At 38.9% G+C, this 18150-nt stretch overlaps 1 protein-coding gene across 5 annotated transcripts in view; it reads right to left on the bottom strand.

The window, feature by feature from the left end:
- The window catches only part of SMURF1 (SMAD specific E3 ubiquitin protein ligase 1), a 47554-nt gene that overhangs the window by 3920 nt on the left and 25484 nt on the right, over positions 1–18150 (bottom strand). Inside the window, exons 2-17 of one of the 5 annotated variants that reach the window (XM_052772644.1) lie at positions 16132–16170; positions 15341–15449; positions 14596–14729; positions 14413–14478; positions 13457–13532; positions 12856–13109; positions 11971–12055; positions 9473–9619; positions 7987–8191; positions 7624–7727; positions 5807–5921; positions 4639–4817; positions 3636–3773; positions 3138–3258; positions 1418–1619; positions 519–603 (exon numbers count right to left, since the gene is read on the bottom strand). In XM_052772644.1, the coding sequence (XP_052628604.1) occupies positions 519–603; positions 1418–1619; positions 3138–3258; positions 3636–3773; positions 4639–4817; positions 5807–5921; positions 7624–7727; positions 7987–8191; positions 9473–9619; positions 11971–12055; positions 12856–13109; positions 13457–13532; positions 14413–14478; positions 14596–14729; positions 15341–15449; positions 16132–16170 (2059 nt within the window). Of the gene's footprint in view, positions 1–518; positions 604–1417; positions 1620–3137; positions 3259–3635; positions 3774–4638; positions 4818–5806; positions 5922–7623; positions 7728–7986; positions 8192–9472; positions 9620–11970; positions 12056–12855; positions 13110–13456; positions 13533–14412; positions 14479–14595; positions 14730–15340; positions 15450–16131; positions 16235–18150 lie in introns of those variants that run through there. The other 4 variants (XM_052772645.1, XM_052772646.1, XM_052772647.1 and 1 more) reach the window with 4 other exon arrangements.

Here is an 18150-nt window from a genome sequence, read left to right as displayed (position 1 = left end):
AGACTTGCAAATAAAGCAAGACATCAGACAGGCGTACTCCCTGCTCTGCCTGCAGACAATCTGTGCCACTGCTGAAATGATTTCCTGTCTCTGAAAGAGTGAGACTTCCGTACGAGAGCTCAGTTCTGTGCCTATACTGTACCAATAGCACGCTTTTCCTACATTTTACATCTGAAAACTATTCTTTGTAATCCTGTACGAGGATTCAATGATGTGAGTCATTTCTCAGTGAATACTTCTGCTGAACACATAGAAATAAACTTACAAACACCTCACTATCCAGAATAATCAACTCTGGGATAAATGAAACCACAGATAGAAGACAAATCAAGCTATAAGAAAAGAAGTCGATTATTTTGCTGGCTGCAGAGCACAGATATTTCCAAGCTAGCAGAGCACACTTGGAGTCATCTATGCATATCACATGGTTAATCCATACGCAGGACAAACAGAGATGACTCCTTTAAACCAAGACAAAAGGAAAGCAAGCACTGACAGGCAGAATGTTTTCATCTTACCAAGTGTGGGCTTTTGGAAGGTTGTCTGTGTTTGCATCTATTAAATGGATGGTAAACAGTCTGGGTCCTGCAGCGCCTGTAGAACCTTACAGACAGACATTCTAGTTAATGCACTTCAACAAAACATCATTCATGGACACAAATTTTGCTACTTATAAAAAGGCAAGAGAGAAAATTACAGCTGCAAACACAAGTATGTCATAGGCTAAATCTGTAGATCAGATTTGCAGCTGATGAAGGGATGGCAGAAGTGATAGGGCTGGTCATGACAATTAATTTGCAGACTAGTATTTTGGAAAGCTGCTAAATTTTGTATCAACAAAGTTGCACCTTCAAAAATGAAAAGACTTAAGTGCAAGAAGGTTTTCCTTGTAAAACAGAACTATGTATTTCAATTTTGAACATCAGTTTACTGTCAGCCAACAGATGGAACTTTATCAGGAGAATCGCAACAGCCTACAACACTGCCACCCCTTTTGATGACAAAACCTGCAATTTTCAGGAACTTGTTTTAAAGTCTAATGGTTTGTTGCCAAACAATGAAGGGAATACAATTCTCATGTAAAAATGTTCGGTCAGCTCTATAATCATGTGCATGCTTCCACCCAATGATTTTAATATCAGTCCACAGAGTTGTAGGAGACTGATTAGCTAATATTGACACCAGTCAAAGCGCTACATGATGACAGATTTACCAGCTTCTACCACTATCAGCAATGGCTAAACTGTTCGCCATCAGCAGAGCTGCTGACAAATGTAAAACTGCTCTTGGGATCTAAAGTTTGTAAGTGCTTGAGTTGTCCAGTAATACACTGATATTTTACAAGGGGCTAGTAAATACCACACAATTTTTATCTCTTTCTCCCACCACAGATTAACTCGGCCTCCACATCAGTCACCTTGTAAAGCCTTGAAACCTTGAAGTGGGACGCGCGTCGAACCCGTCACAAACTGCAGCAGCCTTGCCCTTCTTTCTTCATCGAATGTTTCCACTGCTTGCCAGAACCACTTCACAATATTGCTATCTGCCATGCAGTGCTTTAGACGTGTGTTTGACTTCCAGTCATTCAGGTCTATCTTATCCAGGCCTCCTATGATTAGCTGTTAAAGGATTAGAAAATGCTTTAACATTCATTCAGAGTAATTTCAGGTTTGCAGCTATAAAAACATACATCCAACCATTTTGCAGAGCCTAGCATTCTTTATGCGCTTGAACCGCCTTTTTGGTGCAAGGTAACACTCCAAAACAGTTTAGAACGGATGTTAAATCTCTCCAGTTTAACTGCAATGAAACTGAGGCCAAGGAGTACACTTATCAGAACTAGAATTTTCACAAGGAACTAGAGTCAGAAGGCCATTCAAGACTTGCTTTGTTAAATCTACGCTACCTGAAAAGTACAGCATATCTTTGAGGGCACAGCACAGACTTAGAAGGCGGCATGCCATCTACTGCGCTACACAACATCATTGTCCTGATGCAGGTTCGTCCTAGAGGTGCCAATACCAGCTAAGACAGAATCCTGCTCAGCTTACAGTAACATCCTAGTTGGTTTGTTGTTCCAGAACAAACTACAGAAACTTTTCATCTGTTTTCTGATGTCGTTTCAGAGAGGCTCTGACACAGACCAGACATACTACTTCAATCTCTTTTCCAGATGACACCAGGTTGCAAAATACTGTAAAAGGAAGTCACTGCTGGTCATGAATCTAACCACCTCCCATGGCAACGACAAATAATAAATGGCATAGAGAAAACTTCATCACTCAAAATGTGTGTCATATTCTAAATTTCCCATAGTATTACATATTGAGGATCACGTTTCTAAGAGCTACCATTTAGCAGCTGCCTTTTTGTGCCACCAAGACAGCACCCGCTTACACTCATTTACATTATTAGGACAGTTGTGACTGTTCTGACGCAGACAGTATTGAAATATTTAATGGATTTTTAATCTGCCTTTTCAAGCAGCTAGCAAATGGAATGCAATAACTTCATGGGATTAATGAGTATGCACGAACAACTAGCACAAAGCTAGTGCTTCCAATACCACAAATGGTCCATATTCCATAAGTTGCCTTATTTTTTTGAAAAGGCAAAAACAGAGGAAAAATTGCTGTAACAGGAATTATTTTAAGAGGTAGCATTCTGCATCTCAGGATTAAATGAGAAGACAAATTAATTTCTTTTCTATATGCTCTACACTTCTATTTTAGCCCCTGTAAACCAAGCCCTACGTGCATATGGAAACAGCCATGTATGAAAACAGTTACTGAAGAAAACAATTTCTGGGGTAGGTAACACGTTAGGTCTTGCCAACAGTTCCTCAAACTTGCAATACTTCCTCCCTGCCCAGACCACCTGCTTTGAGCATTAGTCCTTGGTTAGACAACATGGAGTATTTGTCTCTCCCTGTTTAAGTAGCCCTCTCAATAATGTTAACCCAAAGAATGTCTAGAATAAACCAAAAAGGGTTTGGCTAAACAAATACACAGCTTTCTGGTATGTAAACTGGAGTAAGATTTGTGCATTTGTTTTTTGTTTTGTTTTTTTTAAAATCAGTGCTTGACTGTGGATCAAACAAATTACAAAACAATATTCCATGTGGATAAAACTTGTACCTCAAGTTCCTTCTGGTCAAAAGGCTTAAGGAGATGTTGAGGAATAAGTTCATTAAAACCTTTCTGCAGAGCCAGGAACTGTGCCTCTATTCCTCTCATAAATCGCCAGTTTACATACAGCCTGGGGGGAAAAAAGAAAGTCAGGGATGATGAGCTAGATAGGACTGGGCTTTTTATAGCAGAGCTGGAAAATGCCCATATTACTGAGGAACTTGTTTTAATACACACGTTTTGTACTATGAAAGAAATGCTTATCAGTTCCTTTTTTCCATCCACAATTAATTATTGCACTATCAACAGAAAAACCAAAGTACAATTCACAGCTTCATCTTCCCAGGTCTTACAATAGTGCATTGTGTGAAAACACTCATGGCATTTACGATTCAGGTGTTTCCCCCCAAAATACTTACTTGATTAGTTTCACTATATAAAAAAAATTCATTTGTTTATTACCCTCTTTCCACTACATTTGCAAGATACATTTTTGGTCTGCAATACCTGACATATTCTTTCTTGTTCTCTTCTGTCACTGGAATATTCCTGCCATTTGGTTTGAGCTCATGCTGTAAAATCCGCCCAAAAGCATTGTGTTCCACACAAAATGTATGGTCCAGAACTGGGGTGATATCGTTCTCTCTGGCAATGGAAAGACAGAGGGTAAACCTAGGATTTTTGATATTTTGATAACTCTCAGTGGTGATGCTGACACTTTGTTATCTGAACACTTGGTTAGTCTTCAGGATGAACCTAGTAACTAGCCATCTGCATTTCACACCACTAGACGAATATTGCCACAATCACCAATTTCTATATAGCTTAATGCATGTTGAAGAGCCTGATCAGATATGGGTCATCCATCTAATTCTAGTAGTACTCAGGATAATGAATAAAACCCTATATACACAAAACAACATACACATACATATATACAGCAATAATCTGATCTGCTGTCATGTATCAGTGTGAAGCACGGAAGAGATCACATGCAGTGATCTTCAACAACATCAGTAACTTTAAATACAAAATTCAAAACAGCATTTAGGAAAAGAAATCGAGACAATGCAGAGCCGTGCTGGAGTCCCAAAGCTACACCGAATGTTGGATTTTGTTCTGAACTGTAAGCATACAGAAGCCCACATTACTTCCATTTATTTCCATTTTAATCAAAGTTGTTTTTCTTTTGAACAGGGCTGTACTTCCCCGCAGAACTCTGTCCTGAGTTTGGGGTTTGATACTGTGATATTCTACCATACCCACGCAACGTTTAATGATTTAGTATCTACTTTGCTGCAAGGAGAGCTAACACAGAGTTTGCAATGAGGACTTTTCCTCAAGTACCTCGAGCTTTTTGACACAGAAACAGTAGTTTAATAATTTTGTACAGATCTCCACCATTACAAGATTTTTTGCAAACATTTTCTGTAAGGCTTTATCTCACTATTGCCAACATACTCTACCCCATCTTCTCTACAGTGAGACAATTGATAAATACAGTACTTACAAGATCCAGACTAAACTTTTGTGTAATTCTGGGTCAACAGATTCCAGATCAGAGAGCTGAATGGGCTTCCCCAGCAGCTGTTTGTAAAAGGGAACCGTGAAACCCCCATTGATATAGTGTCCATGGAACACAGCCAAACCCATTATCCGACCAACAAAATGGAAATAAGACAAATGGTCCTGCAGGCAGAGAGGAGAGAAAATCAGGCAGCAGGAAGACACTGACATCTTGTGGTTATATCTGTGCCATCAGTTCTATGTTCAGTGCAAGTTATCTGCAACCCCCTGGGCAAAAGGAGCCACCATTTTTCCTCATAACATAACCAAGAACAGAAGCATTTAATGATTAAATGCCTCAGACATGTCTCTGTGCATTACCTGACTAATAAATTGGATACAAGTCCTCTAGACCTCTCAAAGGGCAAAACTCGGAAAAAGAAAATCCCCATGAAACTCCCAGAATCCAAGAAGATATGACAGTTCCAAATGAATTAGTTTATTCTTTGTTTAACCATCAAAATCTTTTTGCTCTTGAGAAAGCAGGCCATGTGCTTGTTTCCTTCATGTCTTTCATGTTGCTTATAAACTGACTTCTGAAAACTGAGGCATAAGTCCTATGGATGAGATTCTTCCAATCTATCTTCCCCATCTTATAGAGCAAATGTCAGGAAATGTCATGTCAGGAAAAATTCCCCTGTACTAATACAGAACTGCTACTTCTTTTAGGGTCTGCACCAATACAAATCCTCCAGTAAGAAAAGAAAGCAAGCACAGCAGCTTACTGAGAAAGGGCAGGCAAGGCACACAAGCCCCTACAGTCATGGGGTGAACACTCCTTAGAAATACAAATGCTGTCTACACAACTACCTGCATTCATAGTGAAGATGAATTTCACCTACATCTATCTTCTCAGAACCACCGTGCATCCCAACCAGTACCAAGGAATCTCAAAGAAATCGGATACTTATCAAAGGATAACTCCTCTGTCATGTTTTTAATTTCTGAACAAAACCCCTCTGCTTCATACTATATCAATATAAGACTCATTAACACATCCTTATTCTGCTTTACCCTTCGGTTCACACTCTTGTCATGGAAGACCAGCTGTAACAAAAAACTACAGGGGACATCTGTTAAAGTAGGTATGTTGCTCAGAAGTTAATACTTACAGGATTGATAGAAGAGTCTGGATTGATTTGCAGCATGTAAATATTATCTGTGGAGTACTGGAAGAGTCCATAATAGGGATTCAACATTTCATGGCACAGTAAATACAACCATTCTCTGCCCAAAAAAAACCCAAAGGTATTTTAGAAGGGTGCAACTTCCACTTAAGTTTCAGACAACACAATTATTGTGAATCAACAGTTATGAAATGCTTATTTCAAAATCAGATCACCTTGTACTGCCCGCCATTTACAGACCAAAAAGGTATGCTTAAAAACCCATAAAGTGTCCTACTTCACTCACAGGCAGACTTGTTTTAGTTTAGAAGTACTGAAGGGATTAACATCAATTAGAGAAGCTATAGCTAGCTGTTAGACAACGCCATCAACAAATTGAGTCTGAACAAGACCCACTTCCAAAAAAATCTTGACTTTGTACAGAGTTCAGATATTTGGAGACTAAGACATCCACTCCTCTGCAACCTGTACAGTATAAAGAAATACTCAAAAACTCTGTTGTTTAAAATCAGCTCAATGACTGGAGGTCTTCAGAAAAGCTGTTTTTCTGCAAATGCTTGATGACTAGAGAAGCTCTGCTTTCAGCAGAGAGGCCAGAAGGGGCAGAGAGACCAAAAGCAATGAAAGAGGAGATGTTAGGTAAATTCTCTCACCTCAGTAACATACGAAGACTGGAATGGAACTAAAGCTATTTCTGACCTCACAACTCACCATGACAAATACCCCTTTATTATTAAATTTGGACACCTATCCCAGGTCCAAAATATTCTGAGAACTATCAACTTTAATGCTTAGAAGTGGAGCCATACTGATCTGAAAGAGTCTGTTACAGCAAATGAGCAATTACGAAAGCCATCAGGGCAACAGGATGTCAACAGTGGAGACACTCAAGGTTGCCTCGGATAAGGCAGCTCAGAAAGTTCCAAATTCTTTCCTTTGTCCAGGGATGGGTTACTGAAAGACACCTAAGTGGGTGATGCAGCCTTTGTGGATCTGAGAAATTTCTCAGTGAATTTACACAATGCATCTGAGCCACTGCAAAGATGAGCATTTTAGTGATGCTACAATCAGCTCCAGAACTTCAGATCTGATGCAACCCACAGGGAATTATTATTTTTAAGAGTGAGGCAAGTCCTCTCTAAAATTTTAGCCTTTGTTTAGGATTAGTTCATCTCCACTCCTGCTCCAACAGATCAGAGGACTCTCTTGAATGTGGCTGAGATGTAACAAAAAGGAACCCCTATCGTCTTGCAATCCATTTGCTGAAAATCAGACAGGTGTATTTAACAAAACCTTTACTGTGATTTGGATTTTACTTCAGAGTCTATACGCTTCTTGAAAGACCTCACAATTTGAGCTGATCACACTTTCACTTATGAAACTGGAGCCTGTTGCTGGGATCAGCACTTCCTCCAATAAGATCAATAGCCTATCCTGAACAAGCCTTTTACACTCACTGCATAATGGTGATGAAGACAGAGTACCTATGGAGAAGAGGGGAAACAGAAACACCTCAATCCGGTGTTAATTCCAGTAACGTTCCCAAATACAAGGCATACCAACTCATTTAGTATGAGCCTTTGACACCAGGAGGGCGGTGGGACAACTGTTAAATCGCATGCTTCCACTTTCCAATCTACCATGATATGAAGACTGAAGCTACAACCACTACCTATAAACTAGATCACAAATAACTTACTTACACCATTAACAGATAATTTGAAAGGGAATGATATCAGCCATGGGTCACTTTAAGAACAATTTTACAGTTAAAAAGTGTCAGACAAACCCCCAAATCTCACCTTGCTACTCCTCCATAATCCAGGCCTTCCTCTCCTCGAAATTTCACCATAAGCCTCTTTTTCAAGTCCTTTGGCCTCATCTTCATTATCTGACGGTAGGATTCCTGTATGTGTATTTTTACAATTAGATATTTTATTTCCTTCCTATAATTAAGTCTACTAATATGGATTACTGTAATAACTAGACTGTTACTCAACTACAGAAAACATTAGTCTGTGAAGCAAATTCCAAGGACAACTCTGTAACACTTCATGGTATTCACTACCTCTCTGGTGAAGCAAACTTGCTGTAATCAAAGATGAGTTTTACTTAACTCTTGAGTGACAACAGCTGCTATTAGTAGTAGAAAGTCAATCAAATACCTCAAATATTTCCTCTCTGGATACTTCAATGCGACAGTGACCAGCCTGTGGTTGCTGAAGAGAGAGCTCATGTCTAAGAACTTTCAACTTTTGTACCAAGTCTCTTTCATATCTCTGTGCAGGCAACTCCTCACCGTCTTCTAGTGATCCCTCATTTGGAGCTGGCAGAGGCTGCTGGCTCGGCTCTTTTAGCTGGCATTGATGACTTTGAAAGAAAAGTACAATATTTATTCTAGAAGCTTAACAATAAGGAATATGTAAAACAATGATGGAAGAACTGATTAAGCTTCTCCAAGAGACACCTGGAGTGAAATGTGTATTCAGCTGGGTAACTTCTATAGCATCATTACTCTACATTCAGGGACTTAAGGAATACAGATATTTACAATAAAGAGTTTCAGCATTTTTCAGCTCAGTTTTTACATGGCAATACATTGTGGAAGGCTGTGGAGCATGATCACTGAATGCTGACTGAGCAGTAATTAAAACGTTTGTGTGGTATTTCTCCCATATGGAGACAACTTTCAAGAGTATAACACGAAAAGAGACCTCTACTGGAACAAACAACAGCTTTATAAATGGAACTACCCAACAACCGCAATGAATTTTATTCCAGCTCCATGCAAAATAAGGCTGGGGATTCTTGACACAGTAAAAGTACTGCATCTATGGTTATTAAAAGAGAAAGATGTACCTGTCCTAAATAGTTGCAGCTCCATACATTCAAGTCTCCTTACCCATCAGTGCTTTATTTGGGTTATGGAGCAATATTTTTTAGATACAGAGATTCCCCAACTGGCTTTAAGCACGGACAACTTGGATCCAGGAAAAAGTCTCATCTTGCACTCAACAACCACTGCCAAGCTGCTTCCAGGGTCAGTTCTGTAACAGTTCAGCTGCCTTTGCATGATGCAGAGCTTGAGCTTATTAAATCCTGCTAAACCCAAACTGGCTGTACACAGTACCAGGTGACCAGACTCCAGCTGGCTTTATACTCCTGTTGTCTGGAGCTCAAGGGAACATGAAGCCAGTTCAGGTCTAGCATAGCTAGCACAGAACTAGAACTGCTAATCCAGACAGGCATGAGCTGACTGCTGTGGAACCACCTGGCAGTCCCTCTACCCCACATCCCAGCATTTCCAGAACTGCATCATATTCGCTCCAGCACAGCTTGGGGCAATTTTGTCAAACCAGCCTAAAGAGATTAGTGTTGTGCCAAAATAAGCAAGCCCTCCCTTAAATCTGAGGGCTGCAAAGCATAGTAAAAACATTTTTGAAGAGTCTCTGCCAAAAGCTTAGATAAAACCAGCACTGAGAACCAATGCTCAGACCCTGACTAGAGCATTGGTTGCATCTGTTCTCCAATATCATTATCATGGAGTTTTTCAGCTCCTCATGACTCCCAGACTATACTTAAAATTGGACAAAAATAAAAGATTTAAGAATCCAAACTTGACATGAACTATTTATCAGGCAAGGTTCTTACTTCATGATGTGATGTAGTCGTGGATCTGTGAATTGTGTGGTTCTGTTGTTATGATCTACAAAATATATTCTTCCTGAAACTGTACTTCTAACTTCCCAGCCTGGAGGCAAAGGTCCTAGTTCATCACAATTCACGCTGTTAAGGTCTCTAAGGAGAAAAGCAAACAAAATGTTAAAGCACTTCTGAAGTTAAGATGAGACCAATTTACATTAAGAGGAGACGGGGGAATGAATTTGGTGCTCAGTGATTCTAGGCTATCAAAGTCTTAGGAAGGAGAGAATAGCTATTTTAATGCTGTCTTTTTAGAATCCTCAATCTAAGCAGTGCAACTCCCTATGTATGCATGGTACATGCATAGAAAGGTAAATCAGCAAAACACCTTCTGTCTTTGGAAGGCTTGGAAAGTAACAAAGCCATACAGCTTAAAAGTAACTTCAATATGCAATATCATCATTTAGGTGATGACAGGGCTTCTGGGGGCTGTAAAAGGAGGAAGAGACATTTTTTCATAGCAAAAATTTCACGGAAAAATTGCCATTAACACTAATGTGATCCACATGCAGAAAACTAAACAATTAACCAAAGGCCAAATGCCTCTGCACCAACCACTGTCTCCAAACACCCAGTAAGTTAAGAGGCTAAGGCAGCCAAATACTAAGATCACCTAAAAAAAAAAAAAGAAGTCACCTCTTTAATTAGACAAGGTTAGAATACTAACTATTTTACTGATAAATCACTGAGAGTAAGGCTTTACCAACACATTCACCCCTTTCATCCTAGATAAATTTTGGGTATCACTCTACGCGCTGCTAAAGGTAGTCACTCACTTTCAGGTAGTGTTCAAACTCAATACGTAGGATGTGCTTACACCTAGAAAATTGAAAACACTTAAGGCGCCAGCCACCTAATAGAGGAAAACACCAAGAGTGACAAGAAAAGGAAGGAAGGAAGGAAACCTGAAGATTATTTTTAGACAGAAAAGCTATTGTTAAGTAAAGTATTCTTTAAACTGCTGGCATGGATTCATCTGTTACCCAGGGTTGAAGACACGACTCTATATATTTCCTTACCTAAATCTAAGAGTGCAACATCAGTATAAATGAGTAAATGGAGAGGCTTTAGAAAGGCAGAAACACTTTGTACACCAAAGGCTTCATTAGCGTCCCAGTGAGTATAAGCCAGCAGGGGATACACAAGCAGACAGACAAGCCTTTGTTAGGCTCCTTAAAGAAGATTATGGTTGTAACCATTTGTTTCAATCAGCTGTGCATCTGAAAGTACTGTAGAGATCTGATTACATCAAGTTTTAACCTACATCTGTGCTAAATGCCAAGGTTAGGTTTTGGCACTGCAAGTTGGTAGTATGAAAGCCACCTTCAACTATAATAAGAGTGACCTGTGGCTCACAAGATACTGTTGTGTCCACTTACTTTGCTGGTCCTGAAAACCTGGCTCAAAGGTTTGTTGAGAGAAGTAGCAATACCTTTCATTAGGCCAACCAAAACCACTTGAAGAAGAGACAAGGCTTTGGGTGCACAAGCCTGACATGAGTGACGTGAACGAATGAGCATTGTAATTTCTTCTTCCAGCGATACTAGCTAATCTAACATCAGCTATTTTCTCTCTCTCAACTTTATTTTTCATATCCTTCCATATACTGTGGTTTTATCAACACTTCTGCCCACACTACTTTATATCAGTTTTCTAATATCCTGTATCACATCCATGTATTATCCAGCCAGCGCAGCAGCTGAAGGAGTTACAAACTTTGTGTTTCACTCTTGAATCTGGTGCGCAGGTGGTCCAGTGAAACAGCCCAGATTCAGAGCTCCTCAAGGAAGAGCGCCAGACCTTAGTCACAAAGACCTGGATTAACTGCAGCTTAAGGTTTAAAGAAGCTTTACTAAATTAATCATGTGCAGGATTCAAATTTTCTAGATGCAAATCATTGGTCTAAAGCATAAAAAACCCCAACACCACTTCAAGTTTAAAGATGACAAGTAATCTCTGCTTCAGTTATACATGAGTGAGCACTATGAGAGCAAAAGTTACAAGTTCAATACTCAAGAAACAATGGTTTTAACAAAGTAGTCACTTTTTTCTTGCATTTGCAGTCCACTGTTTTCATACAAAAAAGAAATTTAGGTAAGATTCAGATCTCTGTAGCTTCACCAAAAGTCATATCGACATTTTAGGAATAATTTGTCAAATGGGAATTCCTGAAGGACTACGTATTTTTTTCCCTTTCGTTTTACATGATTCACAAGTAGATAACTCTCTCTTTCAAAAAAAGCAATCGTTAATGTTTGGTGAAAAGGTAACTAGAAAGATCCAAAACTATTCCTCTGCTCGTAGCTCTCCTTTTAAATTTAGACAGGCCATTTAATAGATTTTTGCTCTTAAAGATTCAGCCTACTGCCATAGACCACCCCCCCCCCCCCCCAAAAAAAAAACCCAAACCCAAACAAACCCTTGACTTTGTAACTATAAGTACATACCTTGGTATCCTCGGGTCATGCCATGTGCTAACTCCAGTCTGTGTGTGCAAAAAATAAACCTGTCCCTGTACCGTTGTTCTTTGTTCTATGAAAAGGGAAGACAGATTATTCTTAATTACAAATCTGAAAAAATCTGAATAAACAGTATGTTCAAAGCCATTACCATATTATCTTTCTGTCAGAGCTAGGAGAAAGTACTTGAGCCATCATCCTGATCTCTTGCAGCATAGACTGTTTTGTCCTTAAATGCTGTCTTCGCAAATTTACTTGACTACACATTTCTGTGTTCTTTTTGAAACTCACAAATCCATGCACCAGTATGTTTTAGTTTGCATTTTTATTTTTAGATTTCAAGACAACCCAAACCCCCAAACTGGATTTCTTTACTCCTAAATTTGGTGTGCTCTTTTCTGAGATTTAAATTCTCCTTAATCTCACCCTCCCTAATCTTCTGTACTACTGGCTTCTTTGTTGCTTTTATATATTCCTGATCTTTTCTCAAATGTGGGCTCAAACCTACACAACATGCCAAGGGGGAAGGAAAAAATAGCATTACTGCTCTAGTTTAAAGAGCTCTTTACATTTGTTCTCCCTAGATACACAGCCAAGATTAGCAGTGAATTTTCTCTAACAGCATCATACCACAACCTCATGTTTAATTTACCGTCAACCTCTCAGTGTATCCTGGCGTAGCCAACTGCTAATTAGCCAATCTCAAACTCCCATCTGCACTGCTTAGTTCCTTTTCCAAAATACAGACCATTAGATGCACGTGGATGCTGCATGTTCTAACAGGTAAACCACATCTATATATTAAAATGGGAGGCTTTTTCTCTGAAGTCTTTTGAAAAAAACTTCAATTTTGTAGTTCTGGAAAACTCTTACCATAGCCTTCTGGTAGGTCAGGCGACTGGTGACCATGCGGTCTGTTCTGAGGTGTTTGTACATGACCTCTGACTTCAGGAGTCCGAAGTCGCTGTGCCTGAAGCCTCTGATCTTGACTGGGGGACTCTACGAAGCGACAGTTGCCTCCCCCAGCAGCCCCCGTAGTGTCTGTATACGGTGCTGGTTCTTCCATAAAACAGCTCAGCGGCCTTCCCGGCCCGGAATCTTCATAAACCGTTCTGAAAATGGGGAAACTTCAAGAGTTTCCATCACAAGAGAAGTGAATGCAGAAATAACTGTTTCTCTCTCTCTCCCTCCGTTACTTCAAGTACTGCAACTTTTAACCCAAGACATGCCACTTTCTTAATGGTTTTATCCCCCACATTTCCCATGGAAGTGCCAGAAGCAGTGGTAACAAAAAATATCAAGTCCTACCCAGTTTAGCTTATTTTGTTCAAGTATCCAGCTACAACCTTACTACCTGATATGTATTCCCAGACAACATATTAGTCACACTGATATTTAATATTTTTAGTGTTAATTACATTCTTTCCACATATAAACTATTCTTCTAATTAAGTGTAAAGAAAACAATCCTTACCCTTCATTCTCCAAAAGCCCTCTACAGTCTACTACAGAACCTCCTGTGCCTATTCTGTCCCGTGTCTGTAAACTGACTGAAATAAAAAAAACAAACACAAGTTAATAATAAAAGAACAACTGTTCCCTTAAAAACAACATAAAGACAAAACCCCCACATTTTTACAGGGTAAAATATTAAGGAAAGCTATAGCCTACACACAACAGCACACCACTTACCAAAACTCCTTCTATAACCCTAAAGCATTACTGATTTTTTTAAAAAGGGAGAAGCAAAACCAGAGGCATCACCCCCTCAAAACTTAAGCTGAGCCTATTTCTGTAAATATCAAACATGTCAGGTTCTACATCTGTGTTTCATGAGGATCCAGAAAGCTAAGCTGGAAAGAAATTACTCACCACTAGATGTCATCATTACGGTGAAAATTTGGGGTTTGCCGAATACACTACCGTATCAATGAAAAGCTTGGGTTGGGTGGGGGGCAGCAAAAGGTGGTAAAATGGGGTAAACTAGCCGTAAAACTAGCACTGCCTTGTTGATATTTGAAAATCGGTTACATGAGTCAAAGGTATTAAAGAAATTTTGCAAATTGCTGTTTTAACTCCTCCAGATCCTCTTTTCCAGGTAAGATTCTCTTTGCCTGTCACCTTGGTCCAAATGCAATCAGTTTCACAGTAACATTTACCCTTCCGGAGCTGCATTAGAAACCTTACCAGATGCATTCCCTCTTTTTAATATTGTTTCCCATTATCAGCTGAGAGAAAACAAACTCCTACATAGCAGTACAATGAAAATTTTCAGGTTATGTAATTTAATCCCATTAAAGTCAGAAGAAACAACACAGAAAAGGCACAGAAGCAATAATGACTACAGGTTTGGTTTTTTTTTTAATACAACATTTGTCCAGATAGTGTATTTACCCAAGAAGAGGAACATTTAGCTGAGAAGATTCTTACCCACTATTTGGCCTCGTACAGCATCGGTATCTGTGGGATTTAGTTTGCATAGATCCAAACGCTGGTCTGCAAATGAGAAAAGGGAAGATTAACTAAACACCAGGGGTGGGTGGGAATACTATTCACTACTCAGATACAAGGCACTGAAGGTTCTTGATTGCACCAGGTAGGAATTGCTCTTACATCCAGTATCTTTTAGCCTGCTGATGGCATTGGAGAGGAGTCGGACACACCCCAGGAAGCCAGCTCCCTGTTTCTTGTGGATTTTTTTATGGTTCCATACACTGATGGTTATGGAATCTGTCTTCCCAACATATCTAGAAAAATACATATTAGAAGAGTAATTTTAGAAAAAATAACCTCTTTTTACTCCACAGAATTTATGCTTTATTTGGTACAAATTCTGATACATTTTAGTGCATTGGTCATGCTGCTTTATTATCAATACAGAAGTGCTTAAGCCTGAAATGGTGTTATTAATGAATTACTGCACCGTGATTTCACACAACATGTTAAATTGTTACTGCTGCAGCATGAATTTAACTACAGCCAGCCTCATTAAAAGCTATGCAACAAGCTGATTAATGTACAAAACTTTTAAAATTTATGTTTCTAATAATTTGAAAAAAAAAAATCACTACAACAAGGACAATCTTTTGTAAAAGCTGGGCTGCACTGCTCCAATAGAGCTTACTCTAAGCAGTTGTGCTGTGTACCTGACACATAAATATTTCCAAATTCAAGTGCCTAAAAGCAAAGTACCACTCCTTTATTAACAGGTAATTTCTTGTTGCAAAAAATCAGTCCTCCTCAGCAACTGTGACTCTTCTTGCTAACACAAAATGAAGCTGCAGTGCCAACCCTTGCATTCTGTTTACTAGATAAATCCCTGGAATATTTTTTACTTATGACTTTATCAACAACTCACAGATCATAATGCTGGTTCCATTTGGGGTCCAGTGTGTTCTTCACAGTGTCAGTTGAATGGCACTGACCTGACCCATCAACAACTATTTTTGCAAATGGGTCAGGAAGTCCTGTAGAAGGGAAAAGGTGCTATGAAACATAATACTTTTTGGATTGTTTCTTCCAATATAATGCTATCATGAGCTCCCACTTGTGTCCCACCCCCCCGTCAAGAAAGGAAAGTTGCCATTATCCTAAAACTATTTTAGTAAATCCAAAACAGGGAATTGAGTTCCTAATTAGATAATGTACTTCTGTCATACAGATTGGTATCTGCCATAAATTGTTAAAGTTTTTAGAACACAAAAGGTTAAACGTGCTTAATTTAACAGTGCTTAAGTAACCCATGCATACTGATAAGTAGTCATTCTTATTCAGTCCTTAACATAATATGGAGACTGCAGCACTGGGATATTTTACTCGTACCCTTGGCACTCTTTACAAATAAAGCCCCCTTTGAGATTGATGCTCTTGGTATCCCACAACACAGAATTGTAAGCAGCAACCTGCCTGCGGTCTCATCAGCCAGACTTTCAACCAGAATTTGTGAGTCCTTGGTCTTTCCAACCCTAGAGTCTACGCCATCTAAATACAATACAGGGTAACGTGTACTCATGTAGTAATGCAATGTTACTGCAAGAATGGAACGACAGAACAAATGACATACATAGATGAGCTACGACAGTAATGCACAATCCACAAATAAATCTGATTAATCAAGAGCAGAAAGTTATACAATTAGGGCATACTTACTGAAGAAATCTTTCTTTGCAAGATTCTTGGCACATAATACTGCAAAACAAAATATCAGATAAAGAAATCTTAAAACCATAAAAAAAAACTTTCCGGCAATCATACCAGCTACAATACTACCTGATCATAATTCATAAAAAAAACAACAATGTAAGCATTGTTTTCGTTAGATAAAAATTCACATAAAGAGAAAAATTCCTTTGCTGCTTTTGTTCTATTGTTACAATACACAGAAGATTTAATGAACGTCCCTGTGTGTTAAAACCTCCTAATTCTCTATACCATATACTTACACAAATGCTAAGCCAGATTTTTTTTGTTGTTGTTTCAGAACCCACCCATTTTAGAATAAGGACTAAGCAGTTTCTGAACCAAGAACAGTTCTGAGGCTCCTGGATGAGACCTCTATGCTAAGTCCCATCAAACACAGTGCAACCTCTTGCTCTTTGCACACAAAAGGTACGTGATACATCGTAAAACAAAACATAGGAGGTATGCTATAACAGCATAAGCAGTTTGCAAATACAAAAAGGGTTTGTGGTAAGTATGACAGGACCTCACTCAGGAGAAAAAAAAATATACCGGAAAAAAAAGTGCATCAAGATGTTTTCCTTTGAAAGGGCCACAAATGAGACATCATTTTCCTCTTTCCAATTCTACTAAATAGCACAGTAGTTTAAGCAAAAATTAGATCAGGAAACTCACATCAATCTCCATTTCTACGAGGTCTATTACCAGCTACAAGTCTAATTTTGCTTTTCAATAAGGACTGCTGAGTATGATCTCAGCAATCCAAATTGTTCAGTATCCATTAAACTCTTATAACAGGCCAGGAAAAATAACTACAGAGCCAAAGATGAAAATATTAGAGCTCTAACTTATCTAAAACTAGGATCCAAGAAAGGAAGATAACTATAAAAGACCTAACTATTTTTGAGGTAAGTCTGTTTCCCACCCAGTTCTGATCTTTCAGCATGAGAATGAATGCTCAGAAGATACTCAAATGGCCATTTCCCCTGGTACAGACCATTTCTCCTCCTCATCTCCACCACACCTTGCTCCTGACTTACTTACACTCAGTCTCACCTTAACCCTATATTGGGGAAAGTGAAGACGCGGTAGCAAAGATATGGCAATTTTTTTTCTTTTTTTAAACACTTCTACTAGAATTCCACCTCTCAACTCCAGAGCAACGTTCCCCACCTAACATAGCTAGCAGAATAAAAACTGCCTCACCTCATGTCAAGCAAACAGACCAAAGTTGTCCACTCTTTAACCCAGATGTTCATGGAAAAAAAAATACACAAATCCTCTGTCTTAGTAATAACTAAAGCAGCCACACCAGGAAACTATTTTTAGAATGGATTAAAAATTACTTATTTCTTACATTGGCAAACTGCATAATCAGAGAAAGCTTCTCTTGTATTTTTTTTAAACAGCTGACCAAAAAAGAGAAGTCTGCAGGACTATGGCAATTCAATTTGAAACAAAACAGGATTACAGAATCGCCATCCGCTGTTCTATGGAAGCACGACAGGGCAACCTTTAATTTCCTCTTCCTGTTGCGAGTGCTTCAGAAGAAAAAAATACCAGAAAAACAGGGAATAAGTACAGGTAAAATCAGAACTTGTATGTTCTGGTACTAGCGAAAATGAATTTTAAAGCTCCTGTGAGTGGTGGAGCTTTCTTTTTTTTAAAATCAAACAAGTCATTTTACTTCCCCATCTCCAATTTTAAGAACACATTGAGCTGGAAAAGTATACCATCTGTAACTATCTGCATATAGTCTGACTATATAATTATTACCTTTATTCTATATTTCAGGTGTGCTTTCTAAGCTAACTAGCAGCATAAGTTTCTAAAGCTATTATTGAAGAATTATATTTTTTCATTTAACTCTTCTGCCTCTGCCACAGGCTTTTGGTTTACAGTAGATGAGCACAGCTGCCAATTTTCCAGTTGCAGCCTGTGAAACCCTCAATTTTAGGTTGCAAAAATCATTACTCTTTCTTGTAAGAA

This window comes from Harpia harpyja, chromosome 21, assembly GCF_026419915.1.
Source record: "Harpia harpyja isolate bHarHar1 chromosome 21, bHarHar1 primary haplotype, whole genome shotgun sequence".
Taxonomy (NCBI): Eukaryota; Metazoa; Chordata; class Aves; order Accipitriformes; family Accipitridae; genus Harpia; species Harpia harpyja.
Note: the sequence above shows the minus strand (reverse complement) of the source record. Positions and strands in the feature narration are given on the sequence as shown.